The 20,575-nt window shown below is 52.0% G+C and overlaps 1 protein-coding gene across 5 annotated transcripts in view; it reads right to left on the bottom strand.

Annotated features, from left to right (window-relative positions):
• Positions 1–20,575, bottom strand: part of ece1 (endothelin converting enzyme 1) — a 560,453-nt gene that overhangs the window by 207,067 nt on the left and 332,811 nt on the right. For all 5 annotated transcript variants that reach the window (XM_072478544.1, XM_072478542.1, XM_072478545.1 and 2 more), the window contains one exon: positions 15,244–15,382. In XM_072478544.1, the coding sequence (XP_072334645.1) occupies positions 15,244–15,382 (139 nt within the window). The remainder of the gene's footprint in view (positions 1–15,243; positions 15,383–20,575) is intronic.

The following is a 20,575-nucleotide window of genomic DNA, read 5'->3' on the forward strand; positions in this document are numbered from 1 at the left end:
TGATGTGGGAAGGCAGGTCTTCTCAGTATTTAATGGTCGGTGTGGGGTTGATATGGGAAGGCAGGCTCTCTCAGTATTTAATGGTCGGGGTGGGGTTGATTTGGGAAGGCAGGTACTCTCAGTATTTGATGGTCGGGGTGGGGTTGATATGGGAATGCAGGCTCTCTCAGTATTTGATAGTCGGTGTGGTTGATTTGGGAAGGCAGGTTCTCTCAGTACTTGATGGTCGGGGTGGGGTTGATTTGGGAAGGCAGGTACTCTCAGTATTTGATGGTCGGGGTGAGGTTGATATGGGAATGCAGGCTCTCTCAGTATTTAATGGTCGGGGTGGGGTTGATATGGGAAGGCAGGCTCTCTCAGTATTTGATGGTCGGGGTGGGGTTGATATGGGAATGCAGGCTCTCTCAGTATTTGATAGTCGGTGTGGTTGATTTGGGAAGGCAGGTTCTCTCAGTACTTGAATGTCGGGGTGGGGTTGATATGGGAAGGCAGGTTCTCTCAGTACCTGATGGTCGGGGTGGGGATGATTTGGGAAGGCAGGCCCTCTCAGTATTTGATGGTCGGAGGGGTTGATTTGGGAAGGCAGGCTCTCTCAGTATTTAATGGTCGGAGGGGTTGATTTGGGAAGGCAGGCTCTCTCAGTATTTGATGGTCGGAGGGGTTGATTTGGGAAGGCACGTTCTCTCAGTATTTGATGGTCCGAGGGGTTGATATGGAAAGGCAGGCTCTCTCAGTATTTGATGGTCGGAGGGGTTGATATGGGAAGGCAGGTTCTCTCAGTATTTGATGATCGGAGGGGTTGATATGGGAAGGCAGGTTCTCTCAGTATTTAATGGTCGGGGTGGGGTTGATTTGGGAAGGCAGGCTCTCTCAGTATTTAATGGTCGGGGTGGGGTTGATGTGGGAAGGCAGGTCTTCTCAGTATTTAATGGTCGGTGTGGGGTTGATATGGGAAGGCAGGTCCTCTCAGTATTTAATGGTCGGGAAGGGTTGATTTGGAAAGGCAGGTTCTCTCAGTATTTGATGGTCAGAGCATCAGCCAAATTTGCTTTTATTGTCTGTTTTCCTTCCAACTTTGATGAGACCTTCTCTACTTTGGCACACTAGCCAATATCCTTCAAGGGAAGACTTCTCTTCATGTTCCTACTGACACCCACACTCATTCTGTTCTTTGGATGTTGTGGGGGGATGAGGGCTTAATCTTGGGGAATGGAGAAAACAACAACAGAAAATCATCAAGAATATCTGATGTTCTCCATATTCCATTGCAAATATGTCCCCATTCTGGCCAGCTGCAATTCAAGAGAGACTGTTCCGGGCAGTGTCTCCGTTTGACCGTTTGTACAGCTTCCCATTTCTGTCCTTTCAATCTGAAACTGCAGCTATGATGCTCCAATTATCTGTTTATTCTTTCCTTCCATCCAAATCTGCCGCACTGAACAAATTGTCTCGGGTTCATAAATGACTATGTTTTATCTGTTCTCAAGAAAGGGAACAAATGAAACCATGGGCGGGATTCTCCGGTAAAATTTCCAAGTGCTCTTGCGAGCGGGAATTGCTGCGAGTTTCCCAGCGCTCGACCCAGCAAGGCCGGCAAAACTATTCAACGTTAATTGGTCCACTTAACGAGGCCCCATGGGCTTCTCAGCAAGAATGCCAGCTCGCCAGCTGATTCGCTGAGGCTGCGCTCACCAGCGCCCCGCTAACAACGTTGAGCAGCACTTTATAGCTGCACTTGTTCAGCCAACCGCAGCCAGCTCGCAACAATGATGCCGAGGGGACCGGCCCCAAAATTCGGGGATCCTGACCTGGGGAGGCTCCAGGATGGGGTGGAGGTCAGGAGGGATGTCCTGTTTCCCCGGGGGTCCTGGAGGGTGAGCCACAAGGCAGCCAGTAATGTCTGTGACGAGGTGGCGGCAGCAGTCCAGGAGGAATGGCCTCCAGTGTCGGAAGAAGGTCAACGACTTACACCGGACAACACGGGCGGGTAGAAATCAACGTCCCACCCTCCCACGGGAGCAGCCTCCAGGTGATTCCCCCAACCCTCCCTCCATCCCCCTCCCCTTCAGCACTCCCTTCACCCACCTCTTCAACCCTCTTTCAACCCCAACCCTCCCTTCACACCCACCCCCACAATCGTAAGAGGGCATGCACATTATACAGAATGGTCCTTAATCAATGGGAGGACCTTCAGCATGGAGTCATCACCACATTAGAGAAGGGGCCAAACGGGGTCATTGTGTCGACTGTCCTCTCGAAGATGCTCCTGATTGAATGCTGGGAGATTAACACAAATCTTGGATAGATTGGAAAACAGCCTTCCTCCCGAGATTCCAGACAAACTGCGGCGGTCATTCAGGAGAATCCCCCGTTCAACCCCCACCCCCCCAACACCGACCCAGAGGAAATTCCCATCACTACTCTTTAACCCTCTCTCTTCCCAAGTCCCTTCCACTTTCAGCAGCTTTCTAGGTTCCTGGAAGACTGATAGCATGTGCAGTATAGCATCTGTAGTATTGGAATAGGCCAATCAGCCTATCAGGGCCAAAACCGGCATCGAATTAGATCATGGCTGATCTGTCCCTTAACTCCATTGAACCAGCTTGGTGCTGTAATCCTCAACACCCCAACCTACCAAAAAAGTCCGTTTTGAGAGACATTCAATGAGCTCATGGTTGATACGATAAACTGATATAATAATCCTCAACTCTACTTTCCTGCCTTATCCTCTTGATTCCTCAGGTAGATTATTTTCCTGGACATAGAAGATTAAGGGACAATCAAAGTGAGTTCTTTTAAAATAGGATTAATTTTTTGTTCAGAAGATGTGGGCGTCGCTGACTAGGCCAGATTTAGTCCCCATCCCTAATTTCCTTTGAACCGAGTGGCTTGCTATATATAGTAAGAAGTCTTCCAACATCAGGTTAAAGTCCAACAGGTTTGTTTTGATGTCACTAGCTTTCGGAGCGCTGCTCCTTCCTCAGGTGAACGAAGAGGTATGCTCCAGAAACATATATATAGACAGATTCAAAGATGCCAGACAATGCTTGGAATGCGAGCATTAGCAGGTGATTAAATCTTTACAGATCCAGAGATGGGGTAACCCCAGGTTAAAGAGGTGTGAATTGTGTCAAGCCAGGACAGTTGGTAGGATTTCGCAGGCCAGATGGTGGGGGATGAATGTAATGCGACATGAATCCCAGGTCCCGATCTCTGGATCTGTAAAGATTTAATCACCTGCTAATGCTCGCATTCCAAGCATTGTCTGGCATCTTTGAATCTGTCTATATATATGTTTCTGGAGCATACCTCTTCATTCACCTGAGGAAGGAGCAGCGCTCTGAAAGCTAGTGACATCAAAACAAACCTGTTGGACTTTAACCTGGTGTTGTAAGACTTCTTACTGTGCTCTCCCCAGTCCAACGCCGGCATCTCCACATCATTGCTATATACAGGCCACTTAAGAGTCAACCACATTGCTTTAGATCTGGAGTCACATGTAGGCCAGACTATTTCCTTCCCGAAACGACATTAGTGATCCAGAAGGCTTTTTCCGACAATCGACAATGGTTTAATGATCATTAGTCAGTGTTAAATTCAAATTTCACCATCGGCTGTGGTGGGATTCAAACCCAGATCATTACCCTGGGTCTCTGGTCCAGTGACAATGCCACTATGCCATCGCCTCCCATAATCGTAGATTATCATAGAATTTACAGTGAAGGAGGCCATTCGGCCCATCGAGTCTGCACCGGCTCTTGGAAAGAGCACCCTACCCAAGGTCAACACCTCCACCCTATCCCCATAACCCAGTAATCCCACCCAACACTAAGGGCAATTTTGGACACTAAGGGCAATTTATCATGGCCAATCCACCTACCCTGCACATCTTTGGACTGTGGGAGGAAACCGGAGCACCCGGAGGAAACCCACGCACGGACGGGGAGGATGTGTAGACTCCGCAGACAGTGACCCAAGCCAGCATCGAACCTGGGACCCTGGAGCTGTGAAGCAATTGTGCTAACCACAATGCTACCGTGCTGCCCTAGATTTGATAGGGTAGATAGAGAAAAAGATTATTTCCTTTGGTGAACATCTTTGAGACTGGAGATAGGTTGTTCACAGGCAGTGTCAGGGGAAGCTTAACAAATGGGGCAATGCCAATCTGGGACAGTCTCCCCCAAAAAGATCTTGAGACTTGGTCAGTTGAAAGTTTCAAAATGAAGGTGGAAGCAGAGTCTTTAAATATTTTTTAAGGCAGAGATTGATAGATTCTTGATAAACAAGGGGTGGCGATGGGGGGGGGGGGGTGGGGGGGGGCGGTGAAAGGTCATCAGGACGTAGGCAGGCATGTGGAGTTGAGGTTACAACCTGGTCAGCCATGATCTTAATAATCGGTTGACCGCGACATTTAAGCTGACACCAAGCTCCTTCCCAACCGTTCTATATGGATCAGAAAATTGGATTGACAGACACTGGTTCACGGCCCTGGGGAGGTACCATCAATGCTGTCTGAAAAGGATTCTCCGCATCAGCTGGGAGAACAGGTGTACTAAGATCAGCGTCCAAAGAAGCCAAGAGCACCAGCATCAAGGCTAAGACACTCAACCTCATTGTTAACCACCTGACCCAACCTTGTGTCACCCGCAAACCTACTGATCCTACCCCCCCCCCCCCATAGTCGCCTATGTCATTTATATACCAGCGATATAGTGTCCAAGGACCGATCCCACCTTCTGGCAACACCTGCCAAGTGTGCAGTGAAAGGTGTGGCTCGAGGACTGGGCTCAACAACCACACAAAGACCCACAGACCCATGACCAGAAACACGGGAGTTGGTTAGGTGGACAAGCATATTCGTTAGCAAGTGATCGCCGAAGAAAGACTGGGTGAGCAGGCTCGAGAGGCCTAGTGGCTTACTCCAGCTCCTAACTTACATGTCCACTGTGGTAGTCCGTGTTAGGAGGATTACGGTACCTAGTAATGCCGGAATACCATTGGTGGAGAATGTACTTGTTCCATTGGATAAGCTTGTATGTTAGCTCTGTCTTGCAAGGCGGGGTATAAGAGCCCGTGCCGCCCCAGCAGCTTCCTTCTGTACCTGAGCTGCTGGGGGAAACATCTAGCGTATTAAAACCTTCAATTGTCTCCAATCTCGTTTCTGAGGTTATTGATTGTGCATCAATTTAAGAAGCTAGATTTAAAAGAATGGAGCTCCGAATCAAGCCGGAGTGTTTGCAACTCAGCCCCCACGGCAAACTCAGTGGCAGCCTTCAAGCACTGGCTGGCGTGTTTTAACGGATACCTCGGAACGGCCGAAAACACACCCATGGGAGAACAGAAACTGCAAGTCCTGCACTCGAGGGTGAGCCCAGAAATTTACACCCTCATCGAGGACGCGGACGATTTTGATGCAGCAATGGAGCTGCTGAAAGGACTTAATATTCGCCCAGTAAACCAGGTCTACGCTCGACATCAGCTAGCGACGAGGCGACAAATCCCTGGGGAAATCGCTGGAAGAATTCTACCGTGCACTCCTGGTGTTGGGGAGAAACTGCAGCTGGCCGCCAGTTTCAGCGAGCGACCACACAGAACTTTTGATCCGGGACGCTTTCGTTACAGGTATGCTGTCCTCCCAAATCCGCCAGTGATTGCTGGAGAAAGACACCCTGGGCTTCAAGGAGGCACGGGCCCATGCCGGCTCCCTGGATGTGGCCTCCCGAAACGCCCGTGCTTACGTCCCCGACCACGCGGCAGCCCCCTGGGCAGCATGGACACCTCCCCCCCCCCCCGCGGCCAACCCCGAGACGTCTCCCATCCCCCCACAAGCTTGTGCTGCAAGACGGCCTGGCAACCCCGGGGGGCCCCCGCTGCCTTTTTTGCGGGCAGGCCAAGCACCCCCGACAGCGCTGTCCAGCCTGCGCATCCACTGCAAGGGATGCGGTAAAAAGGGCCACTTCGTGGCGGTATGCCAGGCCCGGGCGGTTGCTGCGGTCTCAGGTGGCGAATGCAGACTGCGACCACAACCTTCTCCACGGTCCCCAGCAGGCGCCGCCATCTTCCTCCTCCAGGGCCACGTGCGGCCTCCGGGCACCGCCATCTTGTCCCGCGGACGCCATCTGCAATGGATGGGCGCCGCCATTTTGTGCACCCCAGCCATGTGCGACCAATGGGTGCCGCCATTTTGGATGGGCCCCCAGGGCCTCAGCTCGACTGACCACACACCGCCCGAAGAGAACATTCAACTGCTGCCACGAGTAGCCTCGGTGACCCTGGACCAGTCTCGGCCCCGAACACTATCGACTGCTATGACAACGGTGCTAATGAACGGGCATGAAACGTCCTGCCTAATTGACTCTGGGAGCACGGAGAGCTTCATACACCCGACACGGTAAAATGCTGTTCTCTCCCTGTCCACCCCATTAATCAAAAAATCTCCCTGGCCTCTGGATCTCACTCAGTAGAGATCAAGGGGTTTTGTATAGCTAACCTCACAGTCCAAGGCAGGGAGTTCAAAAACTACCGACTCTACATCCTTCCCCATCTCTGCGCGGCCATACTCCTGAAAATGAAAATCGCTTATTGTCACACGTAGGCTTCAATGAAGTTACTGTGAAAAGCCCCTAGTCGCCACATTCCGGCGCCTGTTCGGGGAGGCTGGTACGGGAGTTGAACCGTGCTGCTGGCCTGCCTTGGTCTGCCTTCAAAGCCAGCGATTTAGCGGTGTGCTAACCAGCCCCAATGATTGGATCCTATGATTGGATTTTCAGTGTAACCTCCAAAGTCTAACTTTCAAATTTGGCGGAGAGCTCAAGTAGTGGTGGTAAAGACCGGGGAGAAGCATAGGATGGTCATCAACTACAGTCAGACCATCAACAGGTTTACGCAGCTCGACGCGTACCCTCTCCCCCGCATATCCGACCAGGTCAACAGCATCGTGCATTACAAGGTCTCCTCCACGGTGGATCTCAAGTCCGCCTACCACCAGCTCCCCATCCGCACTAGTGACCGCAAATACACTGCCTTCGAGGCAGATGGGTGGCTCTACCACTTCTTAAGGGTTCCTTTCAGTGTCACTAACGGGGTCTCAGTCTTCCAGCCAGTGATGGACTGAATGGTTGACCGGTACGGTTTACGGGCCACATTCCCGTACCTCGATAATGTCACCATCTGCAGCCACGACCAGCAGGACCACGACACCAACCTCCGAAAATTCCTCCAAACCGCAAAAATCCTTAACCTAACTTATAACAAGGATAAATGCATGTTTAGCACCGACCGCCTAGCCATCCTCGGCTACATAGTGCGTAATGGAGTGATAGGCCCCCTTATGGAGTTCCCCCTCCCTCACTGCTCCAAGACCCTCAAGTGCTGCCTAGGTTTTTTTTCTTACTTTGCCCAGTGGGTCCCCAACTATGCGGACAAGGCCCGTCCACTGATCCAATCCACAGTTTTTTCCCCGTCGATAGAGGCCCGCCAGGCCTTCAGCCGCATCAAATCAGACATTGCAAAGGCCACGATGCACGCCATCGACGAGTCCTTCCCCTTCCAGGTCGAGAGCGACGCGCCTGACGTACCTCTGGCAGCCACCCTCAACCAAGCGGGCAGGCCTGTGGCCTTCTTCTCACGCACCCTCCACGCCTCCAAAATCCGTCATTCCTCAGTCGAAAAGGAGGCCTAGGCCATAGTAGAAGCTGTGCGACACGAGGCATTACCTGAGTGGTAGATACACTCTCCTCACTGACTAATGGTCGGTTGCTTTTATGTTCGATATAGCACAGCGGGGCAAGATAAAAATGACAAGATCCTATGGTGGAGGATCGAACTCTCCACCTACAACTATGAGATCTTGTATCGTCCCGGGAAACTAAACGAAACTCCTGATGCCCTATCCCGCAGCACATGTGCCAACGCACAAGTGGACCGCCTCTGAGCCCCCCACGAGGACCTCTGCCACCCGGGGGTCACTCGATTTTTCCACTTCATCAAGACCCGCAACCTGCCCTACTCCATCGAGGAGGTCAGGACAGCCACCAGGAATTGCCAAATCTGCCCGGGGTGCAAACCGCACTTCTACAGGCCAGAGAAAGCGCACCTGATAAAGGCTTCCCATCCCTTTGAACGCCTCAGTATGGACTTCAAAGGCCCCCTCCCCTCCACCGACCGCAACACGTAATTCCTGAACATGATTGACGAGTACTCCCGGTTCCCTTTCACCATCCCCTGCCCCGACATGACCGCAGCCATGGTAAAAGCCCTTCATGGTATCTTTACGCTGTTCGGATTCCCTGCCTACATACACAATGATAGGGGGTCCTCCTTTATGCGCGACGCACTGCGTCAATTCCTGCTCAGCAACTTCCGGTGGCGGCAATGAGTGAGTGAGCCGCACATTCGGGGGCTCTCACTCCGGCGGGATTTGAGGAACTGGTTCCCCGGTTTTGCGGGACTGTGGAGCGCTGGAAAGACAGCCACGGAGGTGCTGAGGAACGGGCAGAGCTGTATGGAACCGCGGGAGGGCAGAAAGCAGCGCAAACGGGAGAGGAAGGGGCAAAGGCAAGGTGCAGGGGAAGCTGACCCGGGAGCAAAGATGGCGGACCTGCGGACCTCGGACCCGGCGATCCAGCAGGCGCTGGAAAACATGCTGCAGGTGATAAAGAGCAGTTTTGAATCGTTGAAGCGGGATAACTTGGACCCACTTCAGAAGGCAGTGGATCAGCTGAACCAGAGACGGGATGCCCAGGACAAAAAAGTTAAGGAGCTGGGAGAGGCGGGTGGGGGAGCAGGCGGACGGCAGACGATTGCTGCGCTAGAAGTCGACGGGTTGAAGGAGAGACAGAGAAGACTGCTGGACAGAGTAGAGGAGCTGGAAAATAGAGCCCGTAGACAAAATCGGAGGATCATCGGCCTCCCGGAGGGGGCGGAGGGAGCTGATGCCACAGCGTTCGTGGCGGACCTGTTGATGCAGCTGATGGGGGCTGACGCCTGTCTGCGACCGCCGGAGCTGGAGGAGACACACAGAGTACAGGCGAGAAAGGAGCATCCGGGGGGGCCCCCCCGTCCGATGGTGGTTAGGCTCCACAGGTTTGTGGAGAAGGAGCGGGTGCTGCAGTGGGTAAAGAGCGCTAAGAGCAGCACGTGGAATAACAGTGTCCTTCGCATTCATCAGGACCTAAACCAGGAGGTGGCCAGGCGGCGAGCAGCCTTTAAACAAGTTAAGGAGGTGTTGTTCAAAAAGCACGTGAAGTTTGGTCCGCTCTTCCCGGCCCGTCTTTGGGTTACGCATCAGGGCCAACACCACTACTTCTCCGAGCCCGAAGAAGCGATGGACTTCGCGAGGGATCAGGGGCTGGTCTCGAAAAAAGGACCCACGGGCGCAAGCTAGGGTCCGAGAGTTACTGGTTGAAGGGACGCTTACTGTGCCTGGACTGCAGGTCGACGGTTTACTGCTTTAAAGGTGCCTTGTGTATTTCTTGTGTGGGCAGTTTTTGCCTGTGGGGGATGTGGGGGGAGGGTATCCCCCCCCCCCCCTCGAATGGTCTTTTTCCTTGTATTGCGGTGTTATATATTTCTTTTTTTTCTCTTTTTGGTGCTCAGAAAGGGGACGTGGGTTAACACTTTTCTGTGTACACAGCTGGAACTGTGTTGTACCTGGAGCAGCCTCGCGGTGCTGTTTGATGTTTCCATCTTGTTTGATCTTTCCCATTTTAGTGAGACTGCTCCAGTGGGTTGGAGTGGGGGATGGTGTGCTGGGGAGTGGGGAGATGAGGTCGGGGAAACAATGGGAGTGAGACAAGGGGGCGCCGGAGCAATGAGTCGCCGGGCTAGCAGATTGGCTAGTCAAGGGAGTCAGGTCGGGGGGGGGGGGGGGGGAAGAGAAGAATACAGCCAGTGAATGGCAGGGGTGGGGTTATTGGGGGATGTTGCTAGGGGGGGGGGGGGGGTGGAGTTATTTTGCTGACGTGGGGGGGGATCTGAAGTAGATAATGGAAAGGAGGTCGGGGTGGAGGTAGCCAAGAGGCGAGCCAGGAATGGCACGGCGCATGGGCCGGGGGCGGGCCCAAGAAAGGTTATGGCTGACTGGCGGGGTGGGGGGTTGTGACCCCAACCAGGCTGATCACCTGGAATGTCAGGGGACTAAATGGGCCAGTTAAAAGGGCACGTGTGTTCGCACACTTGCGAGCTCTAAAGGCGGACGTAAATATGTTGCAGGAGACACATCTGAAAGTACCTGACCAGGCTAGGCTAAGGAGGGGCTGGATCAGCCAGGTCTTCCACTCGGACTTGGATTCTAAGTCCAGCAGGGAAGCAATTATGATCAATAAGCGGGTTCAATTTGAGGCGGAGGGCGTAATCGCAGACGGCGGGGGCAGATTCCTTATGGTAAGGGGCAAGCTGGAGAGGAGAAGAGAAGACCCGGGGCTGGACCAGTCATGCCCCAAACGGGCAGACTCCCAGCAATGGCAAGGGAGCTGAAAGGGTTCATGGAGCAAATGGGGGCTGTGGACCCATGGAGAGCCAGACAGCCGACGGGAAGGGGTTACTCGTTTTATTCGCATGTTCATAAAGTTTATTCTAGGATTGATTTTTTTTATCCTGAGCAGGGACAGTGTAGGGGAGGTAAAGAATACGGAATACTCGGCAATCACTATCTCGGACCATGCCCCGCACTGGGTGGACCTGCAGGTCGGGGGGGGGGGGGGGGGGGGGGGGGGGAATTACCATCGCCCGCAATGGAGGTTAGATGTAAGACTGTTGTCGGAGGAGGGGATACGTGAGAGACTTCGGAAGTGTATGCAAAATTACTTGCAGGTGAACGATACGGGGGAGGTTTCAGCAGCAACCCTGTGGGAGGCGCTGAAGGCAGTAGTGAGGGGGAAGCTGATCTCAATTCGGTCTCACAGGGTCGGGGCGGACAGAGCAGAAATGGACAGATTGGCTAGGGAAATTCACCGGATAGACGAGGAGCATGCGGGGTCCCCGGGGGAGGACCTACTCAGGGCGAGACGGAGATTGCAGGCGGAACTGGGGGTGCTGTCCATGAGTAGGGCCGTGGAACAACTTAGGAAGGCGAGGGGAATGGTGTATGAGCATGGGGAGAAGGCCAGCAGATTGCTAGCGCAGCAACTCAGGAAGAGGGAGGTGGCCAAGGAAATAGGTAGAGTGGTTGATGGGGAGGGGAGCAGAGTGGAGGACCCGGCAGGACTGAATAAGGTATTTCGGGACTTCTATAGTAAGCTGTACACTTCCGAACCCTTGGAAGAGCCGGAGGAGATGAAAAGGTTCCTGAATGGACTAACCTTCCCAAAAGTAGGCAGGGGACTAGTGGACGGGCTGGGGGCCCCGATTAGAGCGGAGGAGGTATTGGGGGGCCTAAAGGCCATGCAGTCGGGGAAAGCCCCGGGACCGGATGGATACCCAGTAGAGTTTTACAAGAAGTTCTCGGAGATAGAGGGGCCGGTCCTGACAAGGGTTTTTAATGAGGCAAGGGACAGAGGGACCCTGCCACTGACGATGGCGCAAGCCATCTCGCTGATACAAAAGCGGGACAAGGACCCGGAATCCTGCGGGTCATACAGGCCAATCTCCCTGATCAATGTGGATGCCAAGCTCCTGGCCAAGGTCCTGCCAATTAGAATTGAGGACTGCGTACCGGAGGTGATTGGGGACGATCAGACAGGGTTTGTGAAAGGCTGGCAGCTGACAGCTAACTTGAGAAGATTGCTTAATGTGATCATGATGCCCCCGACAGGCAAGGAGGTGGAGGTAGTTGTGGCAATGGACGCTGAGAAGGCCGTCGACCGGGTGGAGTGGGGCTATTTGTGGGAGGTGCTTGGACGGTTTGGGTTCGGGGAGGGACTGGTTAATTGGGTCAGACTATTGTACCAGGCCCCAAAAGCTAGCGTTAGGCTGAACAGGATAATGTCAGATTATTTCAGACTACACCGCGGACCAGACAGGGGTGCCCACTCTCCCCGTTGCTGTTCGCGCTGGCCATAGAGCCGTTGGCAATGGCGTTGAGAGCTGTGAAGGGGTGGAAGGGAATGACTAGGGGAGTGGACGGCGGGGGGGGGCGGGAGGGACACATAGGGTCTCTCTCTATGTGGACGACCTGCTCCTGTACGTGTCGGACCCACTGGCCGGGATGGAAAATATACTGGAAACATTGAGGAAGTTCGGCCGGTTTTCAGGGTACAAATTAAATATGGCCAAGAGTGAGATGTTTGTGGTGCAGGCAAGGGGCCAGGAGAATAGACTGAAGGAGCTGCCATTTAGGCTGGTTGGGGAAAGTTTTGGTACTTGGGGATACAGGTACCCCAGGTTGGGGCAGGTTGCATAAGTTAAATTTGACTAGGGTGGTGGAACAAATGAAGAGGGAGTTTCGGAGATGGGATGCACTCCCGCTGTCACTGGCGGGGAGGGTGCAGACTGTAAAGATGACAATCCTCCCTAGATTTCTGTTCATCTTCCAGTGCCTCCCGATCTTTATCCCACGGTCCTTGTTCAAAAGGACCGGCAAAATCATCATGAGCTTTGTCTGGGCGGGATAATCCCCGCGGGTGAAGAAGGCGATGCTTGAAAGGAGCTGCAGCGAGAGGGACTGGCATTGCCGAGTCTGATCAACTACTACTGGGCGGCTAACATAGCCATGATAAGGAAGTGGATGGTGGGTACAGGGTCTATCTGGGAGCGAGTGGAGGCGGCTTCGTGCAGGGGCACCAGTTTGGCAGCCCTGGTCACGGCTCCCCTACCGCTGTCGCCGGCCAGGTACTCCACCAGCCCGGTAGTGGGGGCAGCCCTGCGGATATGGGGCCAGTGGAGGAGGCATGTGGGGGGGGGGGGGGGGGTGCGTGCATCTGTTTGGGCTCCAATATGTGATAACTATCGATTCGCCCCCGGGAACATGGATGGAGGGTTTTGAACATGGCGGCGGGCGGGGGTGAGGAGGGTGGGCGATATGTTCCTGGTGGGGAACTTTGCGAGTTTGAGGGGCTTGGAGGAGAAATTTGGGCTGGAAAGGGGAAATGACTTTAGGTACTTATAGTTGCGGGACTTTGTACGCAGACAGGTCCCATCCTTCCCACGCCTCCCGCCAATAGGGATCCAGGACAGAATAGTCTCTAGAGGAGAAGGAGGGGAGGGTAGAGTCTCGGATATCTACAAGGTGTTCATGAAGGGGGAAGAGTCCCAGACGGAGGAACTGAAACTCAAATGGGAGGAGGAGCTTGTCTGGGAGAGGGAGGACGGGCTGTGGGCGGAAGCCCTGAGTAGGGTAAATTCAACCGCAACATGTGCCAGGCTCGGCCTGATTCAATTTAAGGTTGTTCACCAGGCCCACATGACGGTAGCTCGGATGAGCAAATTCTTTGGGGTAGAGGCCAAGTGCGCTAGATGCGCGGGAGGACCAGCGAACCATGTTCACATGTTTTGGGCATGTCCTAAGTTTAGGGGGCACTGGGAGGGATTTGCGGGGGTCATGTCCCGGGTGCTGAAAACAAGGGTGGTGATGAGTCCAGGGGTGGCAATTTTCGGGGTTTCGGAAGACCCGGGAGTCCAGGGGGAGAAACAGGCAGATGTTCTGGCCTTTGCTTCCCTAATAGCCCGGCGGCGGATACCGCTGGCATGGAGGGACCCAAAACCCCCGAAGACCGAACTATGGCGTTCGGACATGTCAAGTTTTCTGGGTATGGAAAAAATTAAGTTCGCCTTGAGGGGATCTGCACTGGGGTTCGCTCGAAGGTGGCAACCATTCATCGACTTCTTCGCGGGAGAGTGAACGTCAGCAGGGGGGAGATTAGGGTAGAGTACGAGGGATGAATAGGCGGGTAGTGTCTAGCGGAGAGGAGCGGGCATGTGCAGTATAGTTTGATTGAAGTATTGGTTTTATATTGATGTTTGCACATTTCTGTTATCTGTAACTGTTTACAATGCCAAAAAATACCTCAATAAAATAGTTTATTTAAAAAAAAAAAATTCCTGCTCAGCAAGGGCATTGCCTCGAGCAGGATGACCAGTTACAACCCCCGGGGAAACGGACAGGTAGAGAGGGAGAACGGAACGGTCTGGAAGACCGTCCTACTGGTCCTGCGGTCCAGGAATCTCCCAGTCTCCCGCTGGCAGGAAGTCCTCCCGGATGCCCTCCACTCCATCCAGTCACTGCTGTGTACCATGACCAACCAAACACCTCACAAACGTCTCCTTGTCTTCCTCAGGAAGTCCTCCTCTGCGACTTCGCTCCCGACCTGGCTGGCAGCTCTCGGACCCGTCCTGCTCCGAGAACACGTGCGGGCGCACAAATCGGACCCATCGGTCGAGAGGGTCCATCTCCTCCACGCTAACCCTCAGTACGCCTACGCGGTGTACCCCGACGGCCAACAGGATACGGTCTCCCTACGGGACCTGGTGCCCGCTGGATCCCCACACACACCCCTGCCACCAGCCCCACCCTCCCTCCCACCGGCACGCCCCACAGCCGCCCCCTTCCCAGGTGGATCGGTTCTTCCACCGGCCCCGTCTTGGCCCTGCCCACCGGCGCACCCCACAGCTGCCCCCTTCCCAGGCCAGTCGGCCATTCCGCCAGCCACGTCTAGGGGTGCTGAAGCCGCCGCAGAAGCCGAAACCACGCTCCCGGAGTCACAGATGCCCGAACCTCTACCGCCATCACCACCAAAAGCTACGATGATCGCAGAGGACAACCAGGGCCCCCGATCGACTAATTGCTTCCTTTTGAAATGTACATTACTGTTGTAAATAGTTAAAAGTTGTAATAAGGCAAAACGCTGTACGGAGGCATTACGGTACCTTCATAACGAGAACTTCTACCACGTTGTAGTACGAAGCCACCACCCCCGGCGAACTCTTTTTTAATAGGGGGTGAATGTGGTAGTCTATGTTAGGAGGATTACCGTACCTAGTAATGCCTGAATATCATTGGTGGAGAATGTACTTGTTCCATTGGATAAGCTTGCATGTTAGCTCCGCCTTGCAAGGCGGTGTATAAGAGCCCGTGCTGCCCCAGCAGCTTCCTTCTGTACCTGTGCTGCTGGGGGAAACATCTAGCGTATTAAAGCCTTCAATTGTCTCCAATCTCGTTTCTGACGTTATTGATTGTGCATCATCCACTTGTTGGAGAACCAAGATTATCATTGATCTCGCTTAATGAATTTGAGGGCTGAATGGTCTATTTGAATTCATATGACCGGCTTTTACTGCATTCATTTCACTTCACACTCGGGTACTTACTTCCATATTTATAGACCAGTGCAAGAATGCTGGAGAACAGCAGCAGCGCAAGAACGATAATCACAACTAGGAGGCGCTTCTCAAGGTGGGTCCTGTCAGCCCAGCAGCCTTTCAAACCTTTGGGTTTTCTGAAGTTCATCTGAGGAAATTAAAAATAGACAAATTAGTGGAATAATCTGTCACCTCACCAAATGTTTTTTTAAAGACACAAAAAGGAGTATGGACAGTAGTGGCCAATAGCAAGGATGCCTGTGATGGGTCTTAAGGTATTGAGGTGAATTATGATTGGAGGGTGGGGAGGGGTTCCGGAATTTTTCTTTTATTCATTTACAGGGTGTGGGCATCGCCAGCTGTGCCCAGCATTTGTTACCCATCCCTAATTGCCCTCGAGACGGTGGTGAGCTGCCTTCTTGAACCGCTGCAGTCCACGGGCAGCACGGTAGCATTGTGGATAGCACAAATTACCTCCAGGGTCCCAGGTTCGATTCCGGCTTGGGTCACTGTCTGTGCGGAGGCTGCACATCCTCCCAGTGTGTGCGTGGGTTTCCTCCGGGTGCTCCGGTTTCCTCCCACAGTCCAAAGATGTGCAGGTGAGGTGGATTGGCCATGCTAAATTGCCCTTAGTGTCCAAAATTGCCCTTAGTGTTGGGTGGGGTTACTGGGTTATGGGGATAGGGTGGAGGTGTTGACCTTGGGTAGGGTGCTATTTCCAAGAGCCTGTGCAGACTCGATGGGCCGAATGGCCTCCTTCTGCACTGTAAATTCTATGAATTCTATGTGGCATAGATACACCCAGTGCTGTTAGGGAGTGAGCTCCAGGACTTCGACCCAGCGACAGTGAAGGAAAGGCAATTAATTTCCAAGTCAAGACGGTGAGTGACTTAGAGGGGAACCTACAGGCAGTGAAGTTCCCATGTATCTGCTGCCCTTGTCCTGCTAGACAGTAGTGATTGTGGGTTTGTAAGGTGCTACCTGAGGAGCCTTTGTGAGTTCCTGCAGTGCATCTTATAGTAAAGTCACCATAGTCCCAGATGACCATAGGCGGTTTTCCCCTTTGAGGGGGAGAGATGACTGGTGGCAATTTAACCTGACGATCACCACACCTCAAGACACCTCAGGCGGGGGTCAAGGTTGAGAAGGCAGGCCTTCATGAATAACCTCTTGGCCTTGCTCTGCATTACAAACCAGCTGTCCAGCCAACTGAGCTAAACCGGTAGATGGTACACACGGCTGCGACTGTGGTGAAGGGTATGAATGTTTGTGGAAGGGGTGCTAATCAAGTGGGCTGCTTTGTCCAGGATAGTGTTGAGCTTCTGAGTGTTGTTGGAGCTGCACTCATCCAGGCAAGTGGGGAATATTCCACCACACTCCTGACTTGTGCCTTATCGATGGTGGACAGGTTTTGGGGAGTCAGGACATGAGTTACTCACAGCAGGATTCCTAGCCCCTGGCCTGCTCTTATAGCCAGTATTCATATGGCTAGTCCAGTTTGATTTCTGATCGATGGTAACCCTCAGGATGTTGATAGTGGGGAATTCAGTGATGGTAATGTCATTGAATGTCATGGGGTGATGATTAGATTTTCCCTGAGCACATACAGCTAGGCGAAAAATTCACGTTAAAGTGAAATAAATAAGTGCATTTATTTAATGTTTTCTACAACCACTGCCCGACTCAAAGCATCTTACAGCCGGTCAAGTACCTCCTGAAGTGCAGACACAGTTGTAAAGTAGGTCACACGCAGGCAGTATGTGCTCAGCCCACACCCAAAAGCAACTATTTGATAATAACCAGGTAATTAGTTTTTTTATGATGCAGATTGAGGAGTAAATATTGGCCGGAAGATTAAAAAAAAGCAACATGCTGCAGATGTTGGAAATTTGAAATGCTGGAAATGTAGGTCTGGCAGCAGCTGTGGAGAGAAAGAGTTTACGTTTTGAGTCGAAGATGTCTCTTGTTCAGAGCTAAAGGAAGGTAGACAGGTGATGGGTTCAACGCCACTGAAATGAAAATGGTGGGAGGAAGGTAGAAGAACAAAAGGGAAAGGATAGAGTAGAGGGAGGGAGAGATTAAATGACAAAGGTGTTGTAAACCGAGATGTTGTAAATATAAAGATTATTTAAAGGGATCCTTTATTCCACTGGGTCAAATAGTTATAAACATTAAGGAAAGGCAGTTAGAGGACAAACTATTTACATTAGATATCACAGCTGACACTCCAGTTCCATCGAGACACCATGGAGAGCTTAACTCCTGATCTCCAAGCAACCGGATAGCAGAGTTCAGTTGGTGGATCTCCCACTGCTTTTTAAAAAATAATTTAGAGTACCCAATTATTTTTTTCCAATTAAGGGTCAATTTAGCGTGGCCAATCCACCTAACCTGCACATCTTTGGGTTGCGAGGGCGAGACCCACGCAGACACGGGGAGAATGTGCAAACTCCACACGGACAGTGATTTAGGGCCGGAATCGAACCCAGATCCTCGGTACCGTGAGGCAGCAGTGCTAATAGCGCCACCGTGCCGTCCCTGGAGCTTCCACTGCTAATTTCCCGATGATCTTGTCTCATTACGGCTACCATCAAAGGTTTTGGTCAGCAGTGGACTTCTGCTCCTGCCCTGCCCGCTCTCCCTTTCTCTCACTCCCCATCCACCCCGCACACCACGTTCCTGGCTTCTCCAGCCCGTGCTCCGGCCTTCAGGAATCGGCCAGCCCCCCGCCCCCAGAGTGACAGCCTGCTCCTCACGAACGGGGCCCACAGGAGTTACAGAGGAATAGGGCAAATTAGTAACAGATGAATGGAACAGTGCTCAAAAGGACCTCTTGCTGAACGTGCATATACACATCGCACACTTTACCAGACCTGGTCATTGAGACACAAAGGAGGTGGTCAACTTGTGGAGGCAGAGCAGAGAGAAGACACATGACTGTTCCTAAATCAGGGCCTGAGTCATGACAATCACTGCAAAATATCAGCTTTGAAATGACAGGTGATCTCACAGACGTGTACAAGATATGGGAAAGGCAAATTTACTTTAAACAGAATTGTTAACCCATGAGAAGGACACAAAGGTTCAAACTAATAAAAGAGAAACCTTTTGGAACCACAGCCCCAGAAACAGGCCATTCAGCCCAAGTGATCGATGCTGGCGTTTAGGGGCCAGCCATGACTCTACGTTAGGAGGATGAATGTCAAGTCCCACTCTAGTACTCGAGCACAACAATGAAGGCTGCCACTCCGGTGCAGTACCGAGGGAGTGCTGTACTGTCAGAGGCGCTGTCATTCCGAAGGGGCCTCGTCTGCCCTCTAAGATGGACGCAAACAATCCCGTGACACTGTTTTTAAAAAGTTTGACCCTGGTGCCTAATATTTATCCCTCAAACTAACATTACAAAGAAGAAAAAAAAATATCTGGTCATTATTGTTTGTGGGAGCTTGCCAAATGCAAATTGGCTGCTGTGCTTCCTATTTTACAACAGTGACTACATTTTGCTTCATTGACTGTGGAGTCGCAGTGAGGGGAATCAGTCTGTTGTTTCTGATTCTTATTCTTCTGAAGAAATATTACACTTATCTCAGTAAACACTGCCCTGCTTTACGGTACCTGACAGGATCCACAGGGACAGGCAGGAGTCCAATTTCCCCCTCGGAGATTTGAGCCAATCAGGAAAAGAAAAGAGAGATTGGCAGAGGGTTTTTGATTTATGCTTTCATGAGATTTGGACATCGCTGGCTGGGCAAGCATTTATTGCACATGCGTACTTGCCCTTGAACCAAGTGGCTTGCTGGACCATTTCAGCGGGCAGTTAAGGGTCAACCACATTTGTTTTGGCCTGGAGTCACATGTAGGCCAGACCAGGTAAGGATGGCAGATTTCCTTCCCGAAAGGACATTAATGAACCAGATGGGTTTTGACAACACTCGCCAATAGTTTCATGGTCACCATTACTGAGACGGGTTTTCAGTTCAAGATTTTTATTAATTGAATTTCAATTCCGCTAGCTGCTGTGGTGGGATTTGAACCCATGTCCCCAGAGTATTAGCTTGGTTTTTTGGATCACTAATCGGGCTTGCCAGCTGCAATTAAGTACATTCCTGGAGGTTTCATCACATGCCTTGCTCCCATACTCCAGCCATTAGTCGGCCAACATATGAATCCTCGCAGTGCAGAAGGCAGTCATTCGGCACATCACCCTCTGAAAGAGCATTCTACTAGGCCGACTCCCCCGCCCTAACCCCATAACTTAACCTACACATCTTTGGACTGTGGGAGGAAACCGGGGCACCCGGAGGAAACCCACGCAGACACAGGGAGAAAGTGCAAACTCCACACAGTTACCCGAGGCTGGAATTGAACGCTGTGAGGAATTGAATGGTGGCACTGTGAGGCAGCGGTGCTAACCACTGTACCGCCATGCCGCTCCTATGCTAATTGGCATCCTATGCCAATTGGAAAGCAAAAAGATTCATCACGGCACTGGACGATGCTTGGCTGTCAACCATGTTTCCTCCCAATTTCATTAGTTTTGTATGTGGTAAAGACAATAGAAAAGATTAAATATTTTCTAATGTCCCTATGATTTTTCTCTATGGCTGCACACAGGTTTCTTGGAGATCGATCTTGAGGCTTGACAACCCTAATTACTTGACCCAATGATATTATCATGAATGCCACTATCTCCCCAGGTATCTTGTGCTTCTCGACTCTGCTGCCAATGGCACTTGGGGGTTTCTCCTGCCTTTAACCTTTAGGTTATGACCTTTAGTCTTCAACTCCCAAGAGGGAGTAGCTTCTCTCCTTCTACTCTCATAGATTTTTTTTATCATGGAATTTACAGTGCAGAAAGAGGCCATTCGGCCCATCGAGTCTGCACCGGCTCTTGGAAAGAGCACCCTACCCAAGGTCAACACCTCCACCCTATCCCCATAACCCAGTAACCTCACCCAACACTAAGGGCAATTTTGGACACGAAGGGCAATTTATCTGTTCTCTTTGACTTCTTAAAAACCTGCTTAACTTTCTGTATTCTAGGGAATGCAACCCGAAGGAGGCCAGAATTTATTGTCCATCGCTAACCTTGAGAAGGAGCTCACGAGCCGCCTTGGTGCAGTGACACCCACAGTGCTGTTAGGAAGAGGGTTCCACAATTTTGACCCAGCGACAGTGAACGAGCGTCCAGTAAAGTCCCAAGTTAGGATGGTGTATGACATAGAAAAGAATTTGCAGGTGGCAGTGTTCCCATGCACCTCCCTCCCTTGTTCCTCTGGACAATCGAGGTTAAGTTTGGCAAATGCTCTCAGGAAATGTAACCGCTGGGAGTCCTGGAAAC

Source organism: Scyliorhinus torazame, chromosome 16 (genome assembly GCF_047496885.1).
Source record: "Scyliorhinus torazame isolate Kashiwa2021f chromosome 16, sScyTor2.1, whole genome shotgun sequence".
NCBI classification, from domain to species: domain Eukaryota; kingdom Metazoa; phylum Chordata; class Chondrichthyes; order Carcharhiniformes; family Scyliorhinidae; genus Scyliorhinus; species Scyliorhinus torazame.